This window comes from Catharus ustulatus, chromosome 32 (genome assembly GCF_009819885.2).
Source record: "Catharus ustulatus isolate bCatUst1 chromosome 32, bCatUst1.pri.v2, whole genome shotgun sequence".
NCBI classification, from domain to species: domain Eukaryota; kingdom Metazoa; phylum Chordata; class Aves; order Passeriformes; family Turdidae; genus Catharus; species Catharus ustulatus.
The window spans coordinates 2,316,437-2,333,076 of NC_046252.1; the positions used below are offsets into that span (position 1 = coordinate 2,316,437).

Sequence of the window (16,640 nt, forward strand, 5' to 3'; positions counted from 1 at the left end):
CGGGAGTTGCCCGGAACTTTTCTGCCCGGAACGAATCTGCCCCGTTCGCGGTTTCCGGCCCGGAACGTTCGGGGGGGACGGACCGGCGCGCGGCAAGATGGCGGCGCCCACGCGGCTGTGCCATGTGTGGGTGGGGGCCGAGACCGGAGCCCTCAAAGGTTTGGGGGGGCCCTGAAAGGCTTGGGGGGCTCCGGGGGGGTCTCTGGGGTGGGGCTGGGGGTCAGGGAGGGCCCTCAAGGGGGATGCGGGGGGTTCCGAGGGAGTTCCCGGGGACCGGGAGGGGCCTTTGGGGGGTCCCGGGGGTGTCTGGGAGGGCCCTGGGCGTTTTGGGGGGGTCCACGAGGGGTTGGGGGGGCTTTGGGGGTCGCGGGGGGGCTCTCGGGATGCTTTGGGGTGTTGGGGATGATCCTGGAAGTCTTGGGAGGGTCGCGGGGAGGATCCTGAGGTTCCGGGGAGGGCCCTTGTGGGGGGGTCCCGGAGGTTTTGGGGGGTCCTGGGTGGATCCCTGAGGTGCCCAAAGCCCCCCCCCCAAACTCCCGCTCGCCCCCCCAGGGGTGAACCTGCAGCGCAAAGAGGCCACGAACCACGTTGGGGGGTCGGGACTGAGCCGGGGCCGGGGGGTCTCGGCCCTGACCTGGGGGGACCCCGCTCAGACCGAGGTGAGTCGGGGGTCCCAGAGGGGTTTGGGGGGGTCTGGGGGGTGTCCAGAGCCCCCCCTGAACCCCCTGCGCCTCTCCCACAGCTGCTCGTGGGGTCCCTGGATCGCTCCGTGAGCGTTTTCAGCACCGAGAAAGGAAAATTCACCGGGGAGCGGCTGTGCCCGGGCGGGGACGGGGCCTTCTGCGGGCTGGGGGTGCTCGGCAGGTACGGGGGGGGGTCCTGGGGGGTCCTGAGGGGTTCCAGGGGTCCCTGAGGGGATTTGGGGGGAGGGTCTAGAAGGTTCCAGGTGTCGCTGAGAGGATTTGGGGGGGGATCTGGGGGATTTCAGGGGTCTCTGAGGGGACTTTGGGGGAGGGCTGGGGGTCCTGGGGGGTTCCAGGGGTCCCTGAGGGGATTTGGGGGGGGGGTCTGGTGGTTCTGGGAGGGGTCTGAGGGTTTCTAGGGGTCCCTGAGGGGATTTTGGGGGAGGGCTGGGGGTCCTGAGGGGTCTGGGGAGGTTCCAGGGGTCTCAGGGGGGTCCTGGGAGGGGTCTGGGGGCTCTGAATGTCCTGAGGGGTCTGGGGGTGACTCCTGGGGAGGGGTCTTGGGGTCCCAGGGGTGTCTGGGAGGGTTTGGGAGGTCCCAGGGGGGCTCTCAGAGGGGTGTGAGAGGATCCTGAGGGATTTGGGGATTCCTTGAGGGGTTTTGGGGGGTCCCCAAACCCCCCCTGACCCCTCCCCAAAATCCCCCCCAGCTCCATCGTCACCGCTGTGGAGTCGGGGCTGGTTCGGGTCTGGGGGGAGCACGAGGCTGAGGAGGTGAGTGGGGGGCTCTGGGGGGGTTTGGGGGGGATTTTGGGGTCACCCCGAGACCCCTCCCCAATTCCAGCCCCTCCAGGAGCTGCAGGTGGGGCCGGGGCTGGGCCGGATGTGCCAGGATGGGGAAATTTTGGGTTGATTTTTGGTTGTATTTTGGGTTGTTTTTTGGGGGTTTTGAGCAGGGTCTGGGGTGATTAGGGGTCTCTGGGGGTTTGGGGTGACCCCTCCCCAATTCCAGCCCCTCCAGGAGCTGACAGCAGGGCCGGGGCTGGGCTGGATGCGCCAGAATTGGAAATTTTGGGTTGATTTTTGGTTGTATTTTGAGTTGATTTCTGGGGGTTTTTTGGGGGATTTTTGGGGATTTTGAGCAGGGTCTGGGGTGATTTGGGGTCTCTGGGGATTCTGGGGTGACCCCTCCCCAATTCCAGCCCCTGCAGGAGCTGCAGGCTGGGCCGGGCCTGTGCTGGATGTGCCAGAATTTGGAATTTCGTGTTGATTTTTGGTTGTTTTTTGGGGATTTTGAGCAGGGTCTGGGGTGATTTGGGGTCTGTGGGGTTTTGGGGTGTCTCTGGGGGTTTGGGGTGACCCCTCCCCAATTCCAGCCCCTGCAGGAGCTGCAGGCAGGGCCGGGGCTGGGCTGGATGCACCAGGATGGGGAATTTTGGGGTGGATTTGGGTAGGATTTGGGGGATTTTTGGGGATTTTGAGCAGGGTCTGAGGTGATTTGGGGTCTGTGGAGTTTTGGGGTGACCCCTCCCCAATTCCAGCCCCTCCAGGAGCTGCAGGCAGGGCCGGGGCTGTGCCGGATGCGCCAGGACCCGACGCGGCCTCACCTGGTGGGGACGGGGGGGAAGGAGAACGGGCTCAAGGTCTGGGACCTGCAGCGGCCCCAGGAGCCCCTGTTCCGGGCCAAGAACGTGAGTGGCACCCCAGATTGTCCCCACATGTCCCCAGATTGTTCCCAGATTGTCCCCAAATTGTCCCCCTGTCCCCAGGTGAGGAACGATTGGCTGGATCTGCGCGTCCCAGTCTGGGAGCGGGACCTGCAGTTCCTGCCGGGGTCACAGCGAGTGGTCACCTGTACAGGGCACGGACAGGTGAGTGCACCTGGGGTCACTGGGGTCACCTGGGGTCACCTGTACAGGGCACGGACAGGTGAGTGCACCTGGGGTCACTGGGGTCACCTGGGGTCACCTGTACAGGGCATGGACAGGTGAGTGCACCTGGGGTCACAGGGGTCACACAGGGTCACTGGGGTCATCTGTACAGGGCATGGACAGGTGAGTGCACCTGGGGTCACAGGGGTCACACAGGGTCACCTGGGGTCACCTGTACAGGGCACGGACAGGTGAGTGCACCTGGGGTCACCTGGGGTCACCTGGGGTCACCTGTACAGGGCATGGACAGGTGAGTGCACCTGGGGTCACTTGGGGTCACCTGTACAGGGCACGGACAGGTGAGCTCACCTGGGGTCACTGGGGTCACCAGGGGTCACCTGTACAGGGCATGGACAGGTGAGTGCACCTGGGGTCACACAGGGTCACTGGGGTCACCAGGGGTCATCTGGGGTTACCTGTACGGGGTATGGACAGGTGAGCTCACTTGGGGTCACCAGGGGTCACCTGTACAGGGCACGGACAGGTGAGTGCACCTGGGGTCACCTGGTGTCACCTGGGGTCACGTGTACAGGGTATGGACAGGTGAGCTCTCCTGGAGTCACCTAGGGTCACCTGTACAGGGTATGGACAGGTGAGCTCACCTGGGGTCACAGGGGTCACACAGGGTCACTGGGGTCACACAGGGTCACCTGGGGTCACCTGTACGGGGCACGGACAGGTGAGTGCACCTGGGGTCACTGGGGTCACCTGCACAGGGCATGGACAGGTGGGGTCACCTGGGGTCACTGGGGTCACCTGTACAGGGTATGGACAGGTGAGCTCACCTGGGGTCACTGGGGTCACCTGCACAGGGCACGGACAGGTGAGCTCACCTGGGGTCACACAGGGTCACTGGGGTCACCTGTACGGGGTATGGACAGGTGAGCTCACCTGGGGTCACCTGGGACACCTGGGGTCACCTGCAGGTCCCACTCCCAGGTGGCCACACTGGGGACCCTGGCAGGGGGGAGGTGTGGGGCACAGGGAGGGGGTGACTCTGCTGTCCCCTCACCTGTCCCTGTCTCTCACCTGTCCCCGTATCTTTCATGTGTCTTGCTTGTCCCTGTCCCACACCTGACTGTCCCACACCTGACCCTCACCTGTCCTTGTCTCTGTCCCACACCTGTCCCTCCATCTCTCACCTGTCTCTCACCTGTGCCACCTGTCCCTGTCCCTGTCCCACACCTCTCACCTGTCTCACCTGTCCCAGGTGCGTCTCTACGACCCCTCCACGCCCCAGCGCCGCCCGGTGCTGGACGCCGCCGTTGGGGAGGCTCCTCTGACAGCGCTGGCCCTGATCCCCGGGGACACGTCAGTGGGGAGGGGTCCTGGGGGGGTCCTGGGGGCGTCCTGGAGGGGTCTGGGGGGGTCCTGGGGGGGATTCGTGGGGTTTTTGGGGAGGTTTGAGAGGGTCCTGAGGGGTCTGGGGAGATTCCTGGGGGGTCCTTGGGGGGGTCCTGGAGGGGTCTGGGGGGGTCCTGGGGGAATTTTGGGGTTTCTGGGGGGTCCTTGGGGGGGTCCTGGGGGGGTTTTGGGGTTTCTGGGGGTGTCTGGGAGGGGTTTAGGGGCTGTCTCAGGGGGAGGTTGGGGGTCCTGGAGGGGTTTTTGGGGTTCTGGGAAGCGTTTGGGGGATTTTGGGGAGGATTTTGGGGGTCCTGGGAGGATTTTGGGGCATCCTAAGAGGCTTTTGATGAAGATTTTGGGGAGTTTTGGGGGTCTCCTGTAGAGCTCTGAAACCCCCAAACTGCTCTGGGAGGGTTTGGGGTACCCGGGGTAAATTTGGGGTGCCCGGGGGGGGTCCCACTGCCCCCCCCAGCCCCATTTTTCACCCCCATCCCCCTCCCCTCACAGCTCAGTGGTCGTGGGCAGCGCCCGGGGGGACGTGGCCGTGATCGACCTGCGCAAAGGTGAGGGGGGTTTGGGGGGTCCAGGGGGGGTTTGGGGTGGTCATGTGGGGTTTGGGGGGCGGTTCTGGGGGTCTCTGCACCCCCCTGACCCCCCCAGGGTGGGCACTGGGGGAACTGAAGGGATTTGCAGGGAGGGTTTCGGGTTTTTTTGGGGGGGGTCCAGGGGGGTTTTGGGGGGTCCTGGAGGGTTTAGGGGAGAGTCTTGGGGGGATTTGGGGTTTTTTGGGGTGTCCAGGGTGGTTTTTTTGGGGAGGGCTTTGGAGGTCTCAGGTCCTGGGGTTTTTTTGGGGGTGGGGGGAGGTTCCTGGGTGGTTTTTGGGATTTTTTGGGGGGTTCCTGGGTGGTTCCTGGGTTGGTTTTGGGGTTTTTTTTGGGGTCCCTGACCCCAGGCCGGGTGCTCCGGGCCCTGAAGGGATTTTGGGGTTCCTGGGTGGTTTTTGGGTGGATTTTTGGGTTTTTTTGGGGTCCCTGACCCCCCTCGTGCCCCCCCAGGCCGGGTGCTGCGGGCCCTGAAGGGATTTGCAGGGGGGGTCCGGGGGCTGCAGTGCCACCCCCGCCTGCCCCTCGTGGCCTCCGTGGGCCTCGATCGATTCCTGCGCGTGCACCAGCTGAGGGACGGGCGCCTGCGGGACAAGGTGGGGCGGGGGCACCCCAAAAATGTCCTGGGGAACCCCAAAAATGGCCTGGGAGCACCTCAAAATATCCTGGGACACCCCAAAATGTCCTGGGGGCACCCCAAGTCACCCCAAAAATGTCCTGGGGGCACCACAAATTGTCCTGGGAGCACCTCAAAATATCCTGGGATCTGCACAAATCACCCTAAAACCTCCTGGGTCACCCCAAAACGTCCTGGGGGCACCCCGGAAATGTCCTGGGAGAATCCCAAAATATCCTAGGACACCCTAAACCCTCTTGGGATCTCCACAAACCACCCCAAAATGTCCTGGAGGCACCCCAAAAATGGCCTGGGGGCACCCCAGAATGTCCTGGGACACCCTAAAATGTCCTGGGGACACCGTAAAATATTCTGGGGGAACCCCAAAAACGTCCTGGGGGTCCCCCAAAATATTCTGGGAGAATCCCAAAATGTCTTAGGGGCATCCCAGAACATCCTGGGACACCCTCAACTCATCCTAAACTTTTGGGATCACCCAAAAACCTCCTGGGGACACCCCAAAACATTCTGGGAAACCCCCCCAGCTCATCCCAAACTCCTGGGACCACCCCCAAATCACTCTGGGACCCTCCCCAAACACCCCTGGGACCCCCCAGACCCTCCCTCAGAATCCCTCAGAGCCTTGAAACCGCCCCTAAATCCCCCTGGGAACTGCCCTAAACCTCGGAAATTCACCCCAAAATTCCCCCCAGTCCCCACAAAACCCCCTCAGGACCTCCCCAAATTTCTGAGATTGATCCCAAACTCCCCCAAAAAAACCCCAAAACCCCAAAATCCATTTTAAAAGAACCCCCAAACCTCCCCTAACCCCTCAGGTGTACCTGAAGTCGCGCCTCACCTGCGTCCTGCTGAGCACACACCTGGACTGGGAGGTGAGACCCCCACCCTGGGGGGGTTTTTGGGGTGCCCCCCACCCCTGTAACCCCCCCTTTAACCCCGCTCAGGCCCAGGAGGAGCCCCCTCCCCAAAAGGAGGTGAAGGATGAGGAGGGGGACGAGCTCTGGGACGCTCTGGAATCCGTGCCCACCCCCAGGAAAGCCAAGAAAAGGAAAATTTCGGGGGTTTGAGGGGTCCCAGGACCCCCCAAATCCCCCCCCTCAATTGTAAATAATGTCTAAAAATGTGGGAAATAAACGGGATTTTGGGGTTTTTAACGAGAAAATTGAATTTTATGGGAAATTGGGAATTGATTGTCTCCGGGAACGGTGCACCCCCATCTCTGGGGGAACTGAGATGGTGAAAAACAGATGGGCAATGGGGTTATGTTGGGATTCTATCGCGATAGCAGCCCCTGAGGTGCAATGGGGGTTGTAGAAACCTCCTCGATTTCTGGTGGCTCTCAGGGACACCCCCTGGCTTTTGAGCCCCCCCAGTGCACGGGCTCCATTTGTCCTTTCAGGGGCTCCTTCTCCCCCTCACGGTTCCTTCTCCCCGTCACGGGCTCCATTTCCCCCTCACCGACCGCCTTTGTCCCTCACGGCTCCATTTGTCCCTTCAGGGCCTCCCCCGGGCTCCATTTCCCCCTCACGGGCTCCATTTGTCCTTTCAGGGGCTCCTTCTCCCCCTCACAGGCTCCATTTCTCCCTCACGGGCTCAATTTCCCCCTCGTGGGCTCCATTTTCCCTCACCGACCCCCTTTGTCCCTCACAGGCTCCATTTGTCCCTTCAGGGCCTGCCCCGGCTCCATTTCCCCCTTGTGGGCTCCATTTCCCCCTTACCGACCCCCTTTGTTCCCTCACCGACCCCCTTTATCCCCTCACAGGCTCCATTTCCCCCTCACGGCTCCATTTCCCCCTCACCGACCCCCTTTGTCCCCTCACGGCTCCATTTGTCCCCTCAGGGCCTCCCCCGCGCTCCATTTCCCCCTCACCCGCCCCTCACGAACTTCCCGCCCTGCGCCCGAAGCAGCGGGACAATGCAAATCAACGACAAAAAACACCCAAAAACCTCGAAAATCATCGCGTGAGCGTTATTTTGGGAAAATGTTCTTTTTCTGGGGAGCGGTGAAAGCAGAGAAAAGTGCGGGATGAGGAGGAGAAGGAGTAAAAAGAGATGGGGAATGGCCGGAGAGAGGCGCGGCGAGGGTGGAGTTATGGAGATAAGCAAGGCGCGCATGCAAATAAAGCTGTTAAAGCATCACGGGAGACAAAATTTGGGCAGAATTTCGCCATTTTAGGGATCAATACTTGTGAAACGATAGAGAAAAGTGCAGAGAGATGGAGAAATGATTGGGGAAAGGATCAGAAAGGGCTGGGGAGCGGCTCGGGGGTGTCCGTGAGGTGTGAGCGGGGCTCGGGGCGCTGGGTGCGGGGCTGGGGAGAGGTCGGCATCGCTTCTCGGCCTTTTGGCTAAGATCAAGTGTAGTATCTGTTCTTATCAGTTTAATATCTGATACGTCCTCGATGAGAGGACTTCATATTAAACGGATTTTTGGGCTCGGGAGTTGGACCCGGAGCTTGCTCCCTCCGCTCCGCGCATCGTCCCGGTATTGCAGTGCCTCCGGGAACGGTGCACCCCCATTTCTGGGGGAACTGAGATGGTGAAAAACAGATGGGAAATGGGGCTATGTCGGGATTCTATCGCGATAGCAACTCACTGTCGGGGCCGTGCCGCCCGCACGGTGCCGGGGGGTGCCGCTGGAGGGGCGGCTCTTGGTTCTCGCCGTGGGTCTCCAGCAGCGACTGGGAAACACGGGGGGCTCACCGCGGTGTCCCGCGGGCTGCCACGCGAGCCCCCCACACGTGACCCCCCACACGTGACCCCCCACACGTGACTCTCCACACGTGACTCCCCCACACGTGACCCTCCAGCACGTGACCCCCCACACGTGACCCTCCACACGTGACCCTCCACACGTGACCCCCCAGCACGTGACCCCCCACACGTGACCCCCCACACGTGACCCCCCAGCACGTGACCCCCCAGCACGTGACCCCCCCCCACACGTGACCCTCCACACGTGACTCCCCACACGTGATTCCCCACACGTGACCCCCCCCACACGTGACCCTCCACACGTGACTCCCCACACGTGACGCCCCACACGTGATCCCCACACGGACCCCCCCCCCCAACACGTGACCCCCCCACACGTGGCCCCCCCCCCTACACGTCCACCCACTACTGCCCATCCCGCGCGGAATTCCACGCGAGATTTTTCCACGCGAGTTTTTTCCCCGCGAGTTTTTCCACGCGTGGTTTTTTCCACGCGAGATTTTTCCACGCGAGTTTTTCCCCACGCGAGATTTTTCCACGCGAGTTTATTCCACACGAGTTTTTTCCACGCGAGTTTTTTCCACGCGTGTTTATTCCACGCGAGTTTATTCCACGCGAGTTTATTCCACGCGAGTTTTTTCCACGCGAGTTTTTTCCACGCGAGATTTTTCCACGCGAGATTTTTCCACGCGAGTTTTTTCCACGCGAGATTTTTTCCACGCGAGATTTTTTCACGCGAGATTTTTCCACGCGAGTTTTTTCCACGCGAGTTTTTTCCACGCGAGTTTTTTTCCACGCGAGATTTTTCCATGCGTGATTATTCCCTTTTTTTGGGTGTTTACCCTGCTCCGTGTCCATGGCTACAGCGCTGTATTTATGGAATAATCTTGCATGGAAAAAACACGCGAGGGATGGTCACTCGTGTGTGGCCACGCGGAGGGGGAGGGCTCATGTGGGGGGGGGCTCAGCTGGGGGGCTCGCGTGGGGGGGTCACGTGTGGGGGGGAGGCTTGCGTGGGGGGGGCAGGGCTCGCTTGGTGGGGGGCTCGAGTGGGGGAAGGTTCGTGAGGGGCGGGGCTCGAGTGGGGGGGGGCTTGCGGGGGGGCGGGGCTCGCGTGGGGTGCTCGCGTGGGGGGGGGCTCGAGTCGCGTGGGGAGGGGGGTGCTCAGGTTGGTGGGGGCTCACTTGGGGGGGGCTCTCGTGGGGGGGGGGCTCGCGGTGGGGCGGGGCTCGCCTGGGGGAAGCTCGCGTGGGGGGGCGTTGGTGGGGGGGGATCGCGGGGGCGGCTCCGGTGGAGGATCACGTGTGGGGGCACGTGTGGGGGGTCACGTGTGGGGGGCTCGCGTGTGGGGGGTCACGTGTGGAGGGTCACGTGTGGGGGGTCACGTGCTGGGGGGTCACGTGTGAGGGGATCGCGTGTGGGGGGCTCGCGTGTGGGGGAGTCACGTGTGAGGGGATCGCGTGTGGGGGGGTCACGTGTGAGGGGATCGCGTGTGGGGGGTCACGTGTGAGGGGATCGCGTGTGGGGGGTCACGTGTGAGGGGTCACGTGTGGGGGGCTCGCGTGGCAGCCCGCAGGACACCGCGGTGCCCCCCGTGTGTCCCAGCCGCTGCTGGAGACCCACGGCGAGAACCAAGAGCCGCCCCTCCAGCGGCACCCGCCGGCACCGTGCAAACAGCACGGACCCTACGGTGAGCTGCTATCGCGATAGAATCCCGATATAACAACACCATTTCCCATCTGTTTTTCACCATCTCAGGTCCCCCACGGATGGGGGTGCACCGTTCCCGGAGGCACTGCAATACCGGGACGATGCGCGGAGCGGAGGGAGCAAGCTCCGGGTCCAACTCCCGAGCCCAAAAATCCGTTTAATATGAAGTCCTCTCATCGAGGACGTATCAGATATTAAACTGATAAGAACAGATACTACACTTGATCTTAGCCAAAAGGCCGAGAAGCGATGCCGACCTCTGCCCAGACCCGCACCCAGCGCCCCGAGCCCCGCTCACACCTCACGGACACCCCCGAGCCGCTCCCCAGCCCTTTCTGATCCTTTCCCCAATCATTTCTCCATCTCTCTCTGCACTTTTCTCTATCGTTTCACAAGTATTGATCCCTAAAATGGCGAAATTCTCCCCAAATTTTGCCTCCCATGATGCTTTAACAGCTTTATTTGCATGCGCGCCTTGCTTATCTCCATAACTCCACCCTCGCCGCGCCTCTCTCCGGCCATTCCCCATCTCTTTTTATTCCTTCTCCTCCTCATCCCGCACTTTTCTCTGCTTTCACCGCTCCCCAGAAAATAAACATTTTCCTACAATAACGCTCACGCGATGATTTGCGAGGTTTTTGGGTGTTTTTTGTCGTTGATTTGCATTGTCCCGCTGCTTCGGGCGCAGGGCGGGAAGTTCGTGAGGGGCGGGTGAGGGGGAAATGGAGCCCGGGGGAGGCCCTGAGGGGAGAAATGGAGCCGTGACGGGAGAAAGGGGGTCCGTGAGGGGACAAAGGGGGTCGGTGAGGGGGAAATGGAGCCCGTGAGGGAGAAATGGAGCCCACGAGGGGACAAAGGGGGTCCGTGAAGGGACAAAGGGGGTCGGTGAGGGGACAAAGGGGGTCGGTGAGGGGACAGTGGAGCCCGTGAGGGGGAAATGGAGCCTGTGAGGGAGAAATGGAGCCCACAAGGGGGAAATGGAGCCAGGGCAGGCCCTGAAGGGACAAATGGAGCCTGTGAGGGACAAAGGGGGTCGGTGAGGGAAAATGGAGCCCACGAGGGGGAAATTGAGCCCGTGAGGGAGAAATGGAGCCTGTGAGGGGGAAATGGAGCCCGTGAGGGGGAAATGGAGCCCGTGAGGGGGAAATGGAGCCCGTGAGGGGGAAATGGAGCCTGTGAGGGGGAAATGGAGCCCGTGAGGGGGAAATGGAGCCCGTGAGGGGAAATGGAGCCGGTGATGGGATTAAGGGGGTCAGTGAGGGGGATAAGGGAGGAAATGGCGCCTGTGAAGGGTTTGAGGGGCAGCTGAGGGGGAAATGGAGCCCATGAGGGGACAAACGGTGCCTGTGAGGGTAATGAGGGTGGAAATGGTGCCTGTGAAGGGGTTGAGGGACAGCTGAGGGGGAAATGGTGCTCACCTGGACACACCTGGGCTCAGATTCAGCCGCTGTCACCAGGTCCGTGTGCACTGGGGGGCGCCTCCAAAGCCTGAGGGCGTTCCCTGAGGGGCACCAGAAATCGAGGAGGTTTCTACAACCCGTATTGCACCTCAGGGCTGCTATCGCGATAGAATCCCGATATAACAACACCATTTTCTATCTGACTTTTACCATCTCAGTTCCCCCAGGGATGGGGGTGCACCGTTCCCGGAGGCACTGCAATACCGGGACGATGCGCGGAGCGGAGGGAGCAAGCTCCGGATCCAACTCCCGAGCCCAAAAATCCGTTTAATATGAAGTCCTCTCATCGAGGACGTATCAGATATTAAACTGATAAGAACAGATACTACACTTGATCTTAGCCAAAAGGCCGAGAAGCGATGCCGAGTTTTTCCCAGCCCCGCACTCAGCACTCAGAGCCCCGCTCGCACCTCACGGACACCCCCGAGCCGCCCCCCAGCCCCTCCCGACCCGGTCCCCGCCTCTTTCCGCGGCTCCTCCCGCTCCTTCCGCGCGGGTCCCGCACTTTGGGACCCCTCTGAACCCCGAAATCCGCCCCGAAATCTCCTCCCGGCGTGCACCTCGCGCTGCTCATTTGCATAACCCCGCCTCTCACGCGGACAGCGCGGGAAGTTTTGCGTCACTCATCATTAGCACAGTAACCCTTTCTTATTTGCATATTCGTATTTCGGGGCGAGCCTGCTCCGCCCCTTTTCCCCATCCTGCGCCTCTAGGAACAGTCTCGGGGAATTGGGGGGTCCCTCCTTCCCCTCCGGGAGCTTTTGAGGGTCCCTCCTTCCCTCCCGGGGGGATTTTGGGGGGACAGAAGGCACCGGTACCGCTCGGCTCCTCCGGAACCTCACGCTCGGAAACAATCGGGTGTTTCCGTCAGCGCTCGGCTCCTCACGCCCTTCCCCTGCGCTCGAGAATTTCCGGCAGCGCTCGGGTGTTTCCGGCACCGCTCGGATCCCCAAGCCCCTCTCCTTCACTCGGGTATTTCCGGCAGCGCTCGGGTATTTTCGGCACTGTTCGCCTATCCACGCCCCTCCCCTTCACTCGGGTGTTTCCGGCAGCGCTCGGCTCTTTCCGCCTCTCCCACAGAAAACTCCCCTCCACACAGCATCTTCTCATGAGCAGACTCCAAATTAACGCTTATTAAGCTCCTCCCTCTAATTACCGCCCACTAACCGCCCCCTCAGCTGCTCAGCGACCCGCACTGACCCCCTCAGCCACTTTCACCCCTAAACCCCTTTAAACACCTCAAAATCGCCCATACATTAGTGTAAAAGCAACCCCAAAAAAGCAGTGAAAAAAGCTCAGCAAGGCCCGAAATTGTGGGAATTGGACCCAAATCCCTTTATTGGTTCAGGAGTTGGCGTTGGGACCCTTCTTCTTGCCGAAGGTGGGCACGACGTTGACGAAGCGCCGGTTGTACTGCATGCGCCGCTTGGCCCGGCCCGTCTTCTTCTTCTTCTTCTCCTGCTTGGCCACCTGGTGCAAAAACGGGGGGTCAGGGGGGAACCCCAAAATCCTGGGAGGGTCCCTGAGGACCGTGGGGGTCCCCTAAACCCGGGGGGAGCCCCCTGAGCGCTCACCTTGGGGGTCTGGCCCCTCACTTTGCCAGCGCGGGCGAGGGAGCCGTGCACCTTCCCTGTGGGGAGGAAGGAAATCGGGGTGTTGGGGGGGGGCTGTTTTGCTAATTAACACCCTGCTAATTAGCGACCCCTCCCAGAATTACCGCCCAGCAGGCGCGTGGAGAGGTCCAGGGTGGTGAATTCGGGGAGGGGGCTCTGCCCCAGCACGGCCTCATCGTCCAGAGGGGTCCCAGCATGGAGCAGCACTTGGTCCTCAGGGGGGATCCCTGAAAGCTCGGCCACCCTCTCCTGGGGGAGGGAGCAAAGAGGGGGGGTCAGCACCCTGAAATCTGGGGGGGATTGGACAAGGGGGACACCCCAAATTTGGGGGCTCACCTTGATCTGGGCGAGGGTCTCGGAGCCGGAGACCTCGAGGGTGAGGAGGGTCTGGCCACGGATGAAGAGCTGCATGGTGGGGGCTGGGGGGGAATTGGGGAGGGTTAGGGGGGTCCCCACAGCCCAGAAATGGGGGGGAGCCCCCTGAAAGGGAGAGGGGGATCAAAGGAAAGGGGGGGACGTGAGGTTTGGGGTTATTTTTGGGGGGATGAACGGTGGTTTGGGGGTGACTGGAGGTGTTATTGTGGCTGTTTTGGGTTGGATCGTGGCTGTTTTGGGGCGCTCTGGATGTTTTGGGGTGTTTCTGGGTGGTTGTGGCTGTTTTGGGTTGGACTGTGCCTCTTTTGGGCTGAATTGTGGCTGTTTTAGATTGGATTGTGGCTGTTTTGGGTTGGATTGTGCCTGTTTTTGGTTGGATCGTGGCTGTTTTGGGGGCGTTTTTCACCACCTCTCCCGCCCACAGGGACTTTGTGCCCTGGCCTGGGGCCGTGGGGACAAAGGGCTGGGATGGGGGGGACACTGAGGGGGCACTGGCAGCACCCTTGGGTGCTCCCCACCCTCAGAGCTGCCCCAAATGACCCCCCCACAACCCTTCAACCCTTCACAGCCCCCCCAAACCCCCCCAGAGCCTCCCCAGCTGCTCCTGCAGCCCCCTCAAGCCCCCATGGACCCTCCAGAGACCCCTCAGAGCCCCCCAAACCTCCCCAGCCCCTCCACACCGCTCACAGACCCCCTAACGGATCCCAACCCCACCTAAAGACCCCCCTAAACCCTTCCAGAGCCTCCCTCCTATCTCAAACCCCCTCATGGTCCCCCCAAACCTTCTCTGAATCCTCCCGAAAACCACCCTAAGCCTCACCAAAGCCTACAGAACATTCCCCTCAGCTCAAACACCCTCAGAGCCGCCTCACACCCTCCCCAGCACCTCCCCTGCCCTTTCCCCGACCCCTCTGTATCCCCCAGACCCCTCAAATCCCCCCCAGAATTCCCGTCCCGGCTCCCGGGCCCGGCCCCACCTCAGCGGCTCCCTCAGGGCTCCGAGCGCGGCGCGGAGAGAGCGCGCTGACGTCACGCGTACGCACGTGCGTGCTCCGTGATTACGTCACGCGTACACACGCGCGTGCTGCGTGATGGCGTCACGACGGCGGGAAGGCGGAGAGGAGGAGGAGCCAAGATGGCGGCGATGGCGGCGCTGTGCCGGAGGCTGAGGGCGCTGGGCCGGGGGGTCAGAGGGGTGCAGGTACGGAGGCGGGGGGATTTGGGGATGTGGATGATTCTGTGTGGGAGGTGGGGGTGTGAATGATTGTCTGTGAGGGTTTGGGGGGCTCAGGTACTGGGGGGTCTGGCGGGAGTTGTGAGGGGGGACTTGGAGCAGGGGAGGGGTCTCTCAGGGATTCTGGGGGGGTCTCTCAGGGATTCCGGGGGGATTTTGGGGTCCCCACAGAGCCCGCCCGGCGCCCCCCGCTATGAGGAGTCCACGGCCGAGTTCGCGTTCGTGGAGCGGCTGCTGCCCCCCAGCTCCATCCCCGAGCCCCCCCCGCACCCCAAATACCCGACCCCGTCCGGCTGGAGCCCCCCCGCAGGTCAGAGAGCCCCGGGCACCCCTGGGGGGGCGGTAATTACCCCAAACCGTAATTAACGGGGCTTAATTGCGCTGGGACTAAGGGGGAGCTTAATGACTTTGTGGGAGGTGTTTAAATACCCTGGGTGGTGTTAATTACATCTAGGTGGTGCTAATTACCCTCAGGTGGTGTTAATTATCCTCAGGTGGTGTTAATTATCCTCAGGTGGTGTTAATTACCCCTGGGGGGGGCGTTACTTACCCCGACCTGTAATTAACGGGGCATAATTACTCTGGGACTAAGGGGGAGCTTAATGACTTTGTGGGAGGTGTTTAATTACCCTCAGGTGGTGCTAATTACCCTCGGGTGGTGCTAATTACCCCATGGTGGTGTTAATTACTCTCAGGTGGTGTTAATTAACCCAGGGGCAGCCCCAAAATGTTCCCTTCAAGAGAGAATTATTCACCCCAAACCCAATACTGAAGATTAATTTATTTACCCCAAACTGGGTTGAATTGCCCCCGGGGTGGGTTGAATTCCTTTGGTGGGATGTTAATTACTTCAGGGGGGCTGTTAATTATCCTGAGAGGGTGTTAATTACCCCGGGGGAGTGTTAATTACCTTCGGGGGCACCCCAAAATATTTCCTTGGAAGTGGAATTAGCGATTCCAAAAAGAGAATTTGCATACCAGGGGTGGCTCCCGTTAATTCAGCGCTAATTAATTCGCTGTTAATTCTCCTGGGGGAGTGTTAATTAGTCTCAGGGGGTGCTAATTAGTCTGGTGTGGGTGTTAATTCCCCGTTTCCCCCCAGGCCCCCCCCCAGACCTGCCCTACTTCGTGCGCCGCTCGCGCCTGCACAACCTGCCCGTGTACCTGGGCCAGCGGCAGGGCCGGCGCCTCACGGCGCTGCGCCACATCCACGGCGACATCTGGGTGAGTGGGGGGCTCGGGGGGGGTTTTGGGGGGGCTCTGGGGGTCCCGCTGATCCCCCCCGTGTCCCCCCCAGGCGCTGGAGCGGGACCTGAGGGCGTTCCTGGGCTCGCTGGGGGTGCCCGAGGTGCAGGCGCAGGTGAACGAGGTGAGCGGGACCCTGCGGCTCCGCGGGCACTGGGGGCCTGAGGTGCGACGCTGGCTGCTGCAGAGGGGCTTCTAGAGACCCCCAAAACCTGCTGGGGTACCCCCAAAACCTGCCAGGGGCACCCCAAACCTGCTGGGGGTACCCTAAAACCTGCCAGGAGCTGCTGTGGATTCACCTGGAACGTCCCGGAATGGAGACTGGACAGAGAAACATCTGCTCAAAATTCACCTGGAGCACCTCAAAATCTGTTTGGGGCACCCCAAAATCCAGCTGGAATTCCTCAGAATCTGTTGGGGCACCTCAAAATCCACCTGGAACTCCCCAGAATCTGTTGGGGCACCCCAAAATCCACCTGAACTCCCCAGAATCTGTTGGGAGCAGCTCAGAATCCACCTGGAGCACCCCAAAATCAATCTGGGACACCCTAAAATCTGTTGGGGCACCTCAAAATCCAACTGGGACACATCAAATTCCATTTGGGGCACCTCAAAATCCATCTGGGCATTTCTAAATCCACCTGGAGCACCCCAAAATCTCCCTGGAATCTGCTGTGGACAGCTCAGAATCCCTCTGGAGCCCCCCAAAATCTGTTGGGGATACCTGAGAATTCCCACTGGGATTTTGAAATCCATCAAGGACACCCCAGAATCCCTGGGAGAACCCCAAAATCCATCGAGGACACCCCAAAATCCATCAAGGACACCCCAAAATCCATCGAGGACACCCCAAAATCCAACAAGGACACCCCAAAATCCATCAAGGACACCTCAAAATTCATCAGGGACACCCCAAAATCCATCGAGGACACCCCAAAATCCACCAAGGGCACCTCAAAATCCACCAAGGACGCCCCAAAATCCATCAAGGACACCTCAAAATCCATCAAGGACACCCCAAAATCCCCCCTGGACTGTCCCAAAACCCCAAAATGGAAGAACTCTCCCCCCCTCAAAACATACCAAACCCC

The 16,640-nt window shown here is 61.1% G+C and overlaps 3 protein-coding genes and 3 non-coding genes across 7 annotated transcripts; 3 read left to right on the forward strand and 3 right to left on the reverse strand.

Annotated features, from left to right (window-relative positions):
* Window positions 1–55: 55 nt before the first annotated feature.
* On the forward strand, window positions 56–6,342 carry WDR74 (WD repeat domain 74). 2 transcript variants are annotated; one of them, XM_033083603.1, is made up of 12 exons: window positions 56–158; window positions 553–659; window positions 743–864; window positions 1,394–1,457; window positions 1,696–1,713; window positions 2,243–2,374; window positions 2,453–2,554; window positions 3,825–3,925; window positions 4,466–4,521; window positions 5,014–5,156; window positions 6,013–6,069; window positions 6,142–6,302. In XM_033083603.1, exons 1-12 carry the CDS (start codon window positions 98–100, stop codon window positions 6,262–6,264), a joined length of 1,086 nt encoding a protein of 361 aa, XP_032939494.1. In that variant the 5' UTR covers window positions 56–97; the 3' UTR covers window positions 6,265–6,302. The 2 variants fall into 2 exon arrangements, with proteins under 2 accessions (XP_032939494.1, XP_032939493.1); XM_033083602.1 differs by lacking the exon at window positions 1,696–1,713 and having other exon boundaries at window positions 2,225–2,374; window positions 6,142–6,342.
* A 1,183-nt stretch (window positions 6,343–7,525) lies between these two features.
* LOC117009419 lies at window positions 7,526–7,716 on the forward strand. Its single transcript, XR_004420480.1, has one exon. It is a non-coding gene; the product is annotated as a U2 spliceosomal RNA (small nuclear RNA).
* A 1,966-nt stretch (window positions 7,717–9,682) lies between these two features.
* Window positions 9,683–9,873, reverse strand: LOC117009420. Its single transcript, XR_004420481.1, has one exon. It is a non-coding gene; the product is annotated as a U2 spliceosomal RNA (small nuclear RNA).
* A 1,379-nt stretch (window positions 9,874–11,252) lies between these two features.
* Window positions 11,253–11,443, reverse strand: LOC117009418. Its single transcript, XR_004420479.1, has one exon. It is a non-coding gene; the product is annotated as a U2 spliceosomal RNA (small nuclear RNA).
* Window positions 11,444–12,393: 950 nt separating this feature from the next.
* On the reverse strand, window positions 12,394–14,131 carry FAU (FAU ubiquitin like and ribosomal protein S30 fusion). Its single transcript, XM_033083619.1, has 5 exons — window positions 14,048–14,131; window positions 13,032–13,114; window positions 12,800–12,944; window positions 12,657–12,712; window positions 12,394–12,552 (listed from the first exon to the last, which is right to left on the reverse strand). Exons 2-5 carry the CDS (start codon window positions 13,104–13,106, stop codon window positions 12,427–12,429), a joined length of 402 nt encoding a protein of 133 aa, XP_032939510.1. The 5' UTR covers window positions 13,107–13,114; window positions 14,048–14,131; the 3' UTR covers window positions 12,394–12,426.
* MRPL49 (mitochondrial ribosomal protein L49) lies at window positions 14,128–16,315 on the forward strand. The gene is made up of 4 exons (XM_033083617.1): window positions 14,128–14,271; window positions 14,476–14,614; window positions 15,407–15,528; window positions 15,602–16,315. The coding sequence occupies exons 1-4, from the start codon at window positions 14,206–14,208 to the stop codon at window positions 15,746–15,748; spliced, it is 474 nt and encodes a 157-aa protein (XP_032939508.1). The 5' UTR covers window positions 14,128–14,205; the 3' UTR covers window positions 15,749–16,315.
* The last annotated feature ends 325 nt before the right edge of the window (window positions 16,316–16,640 follow it).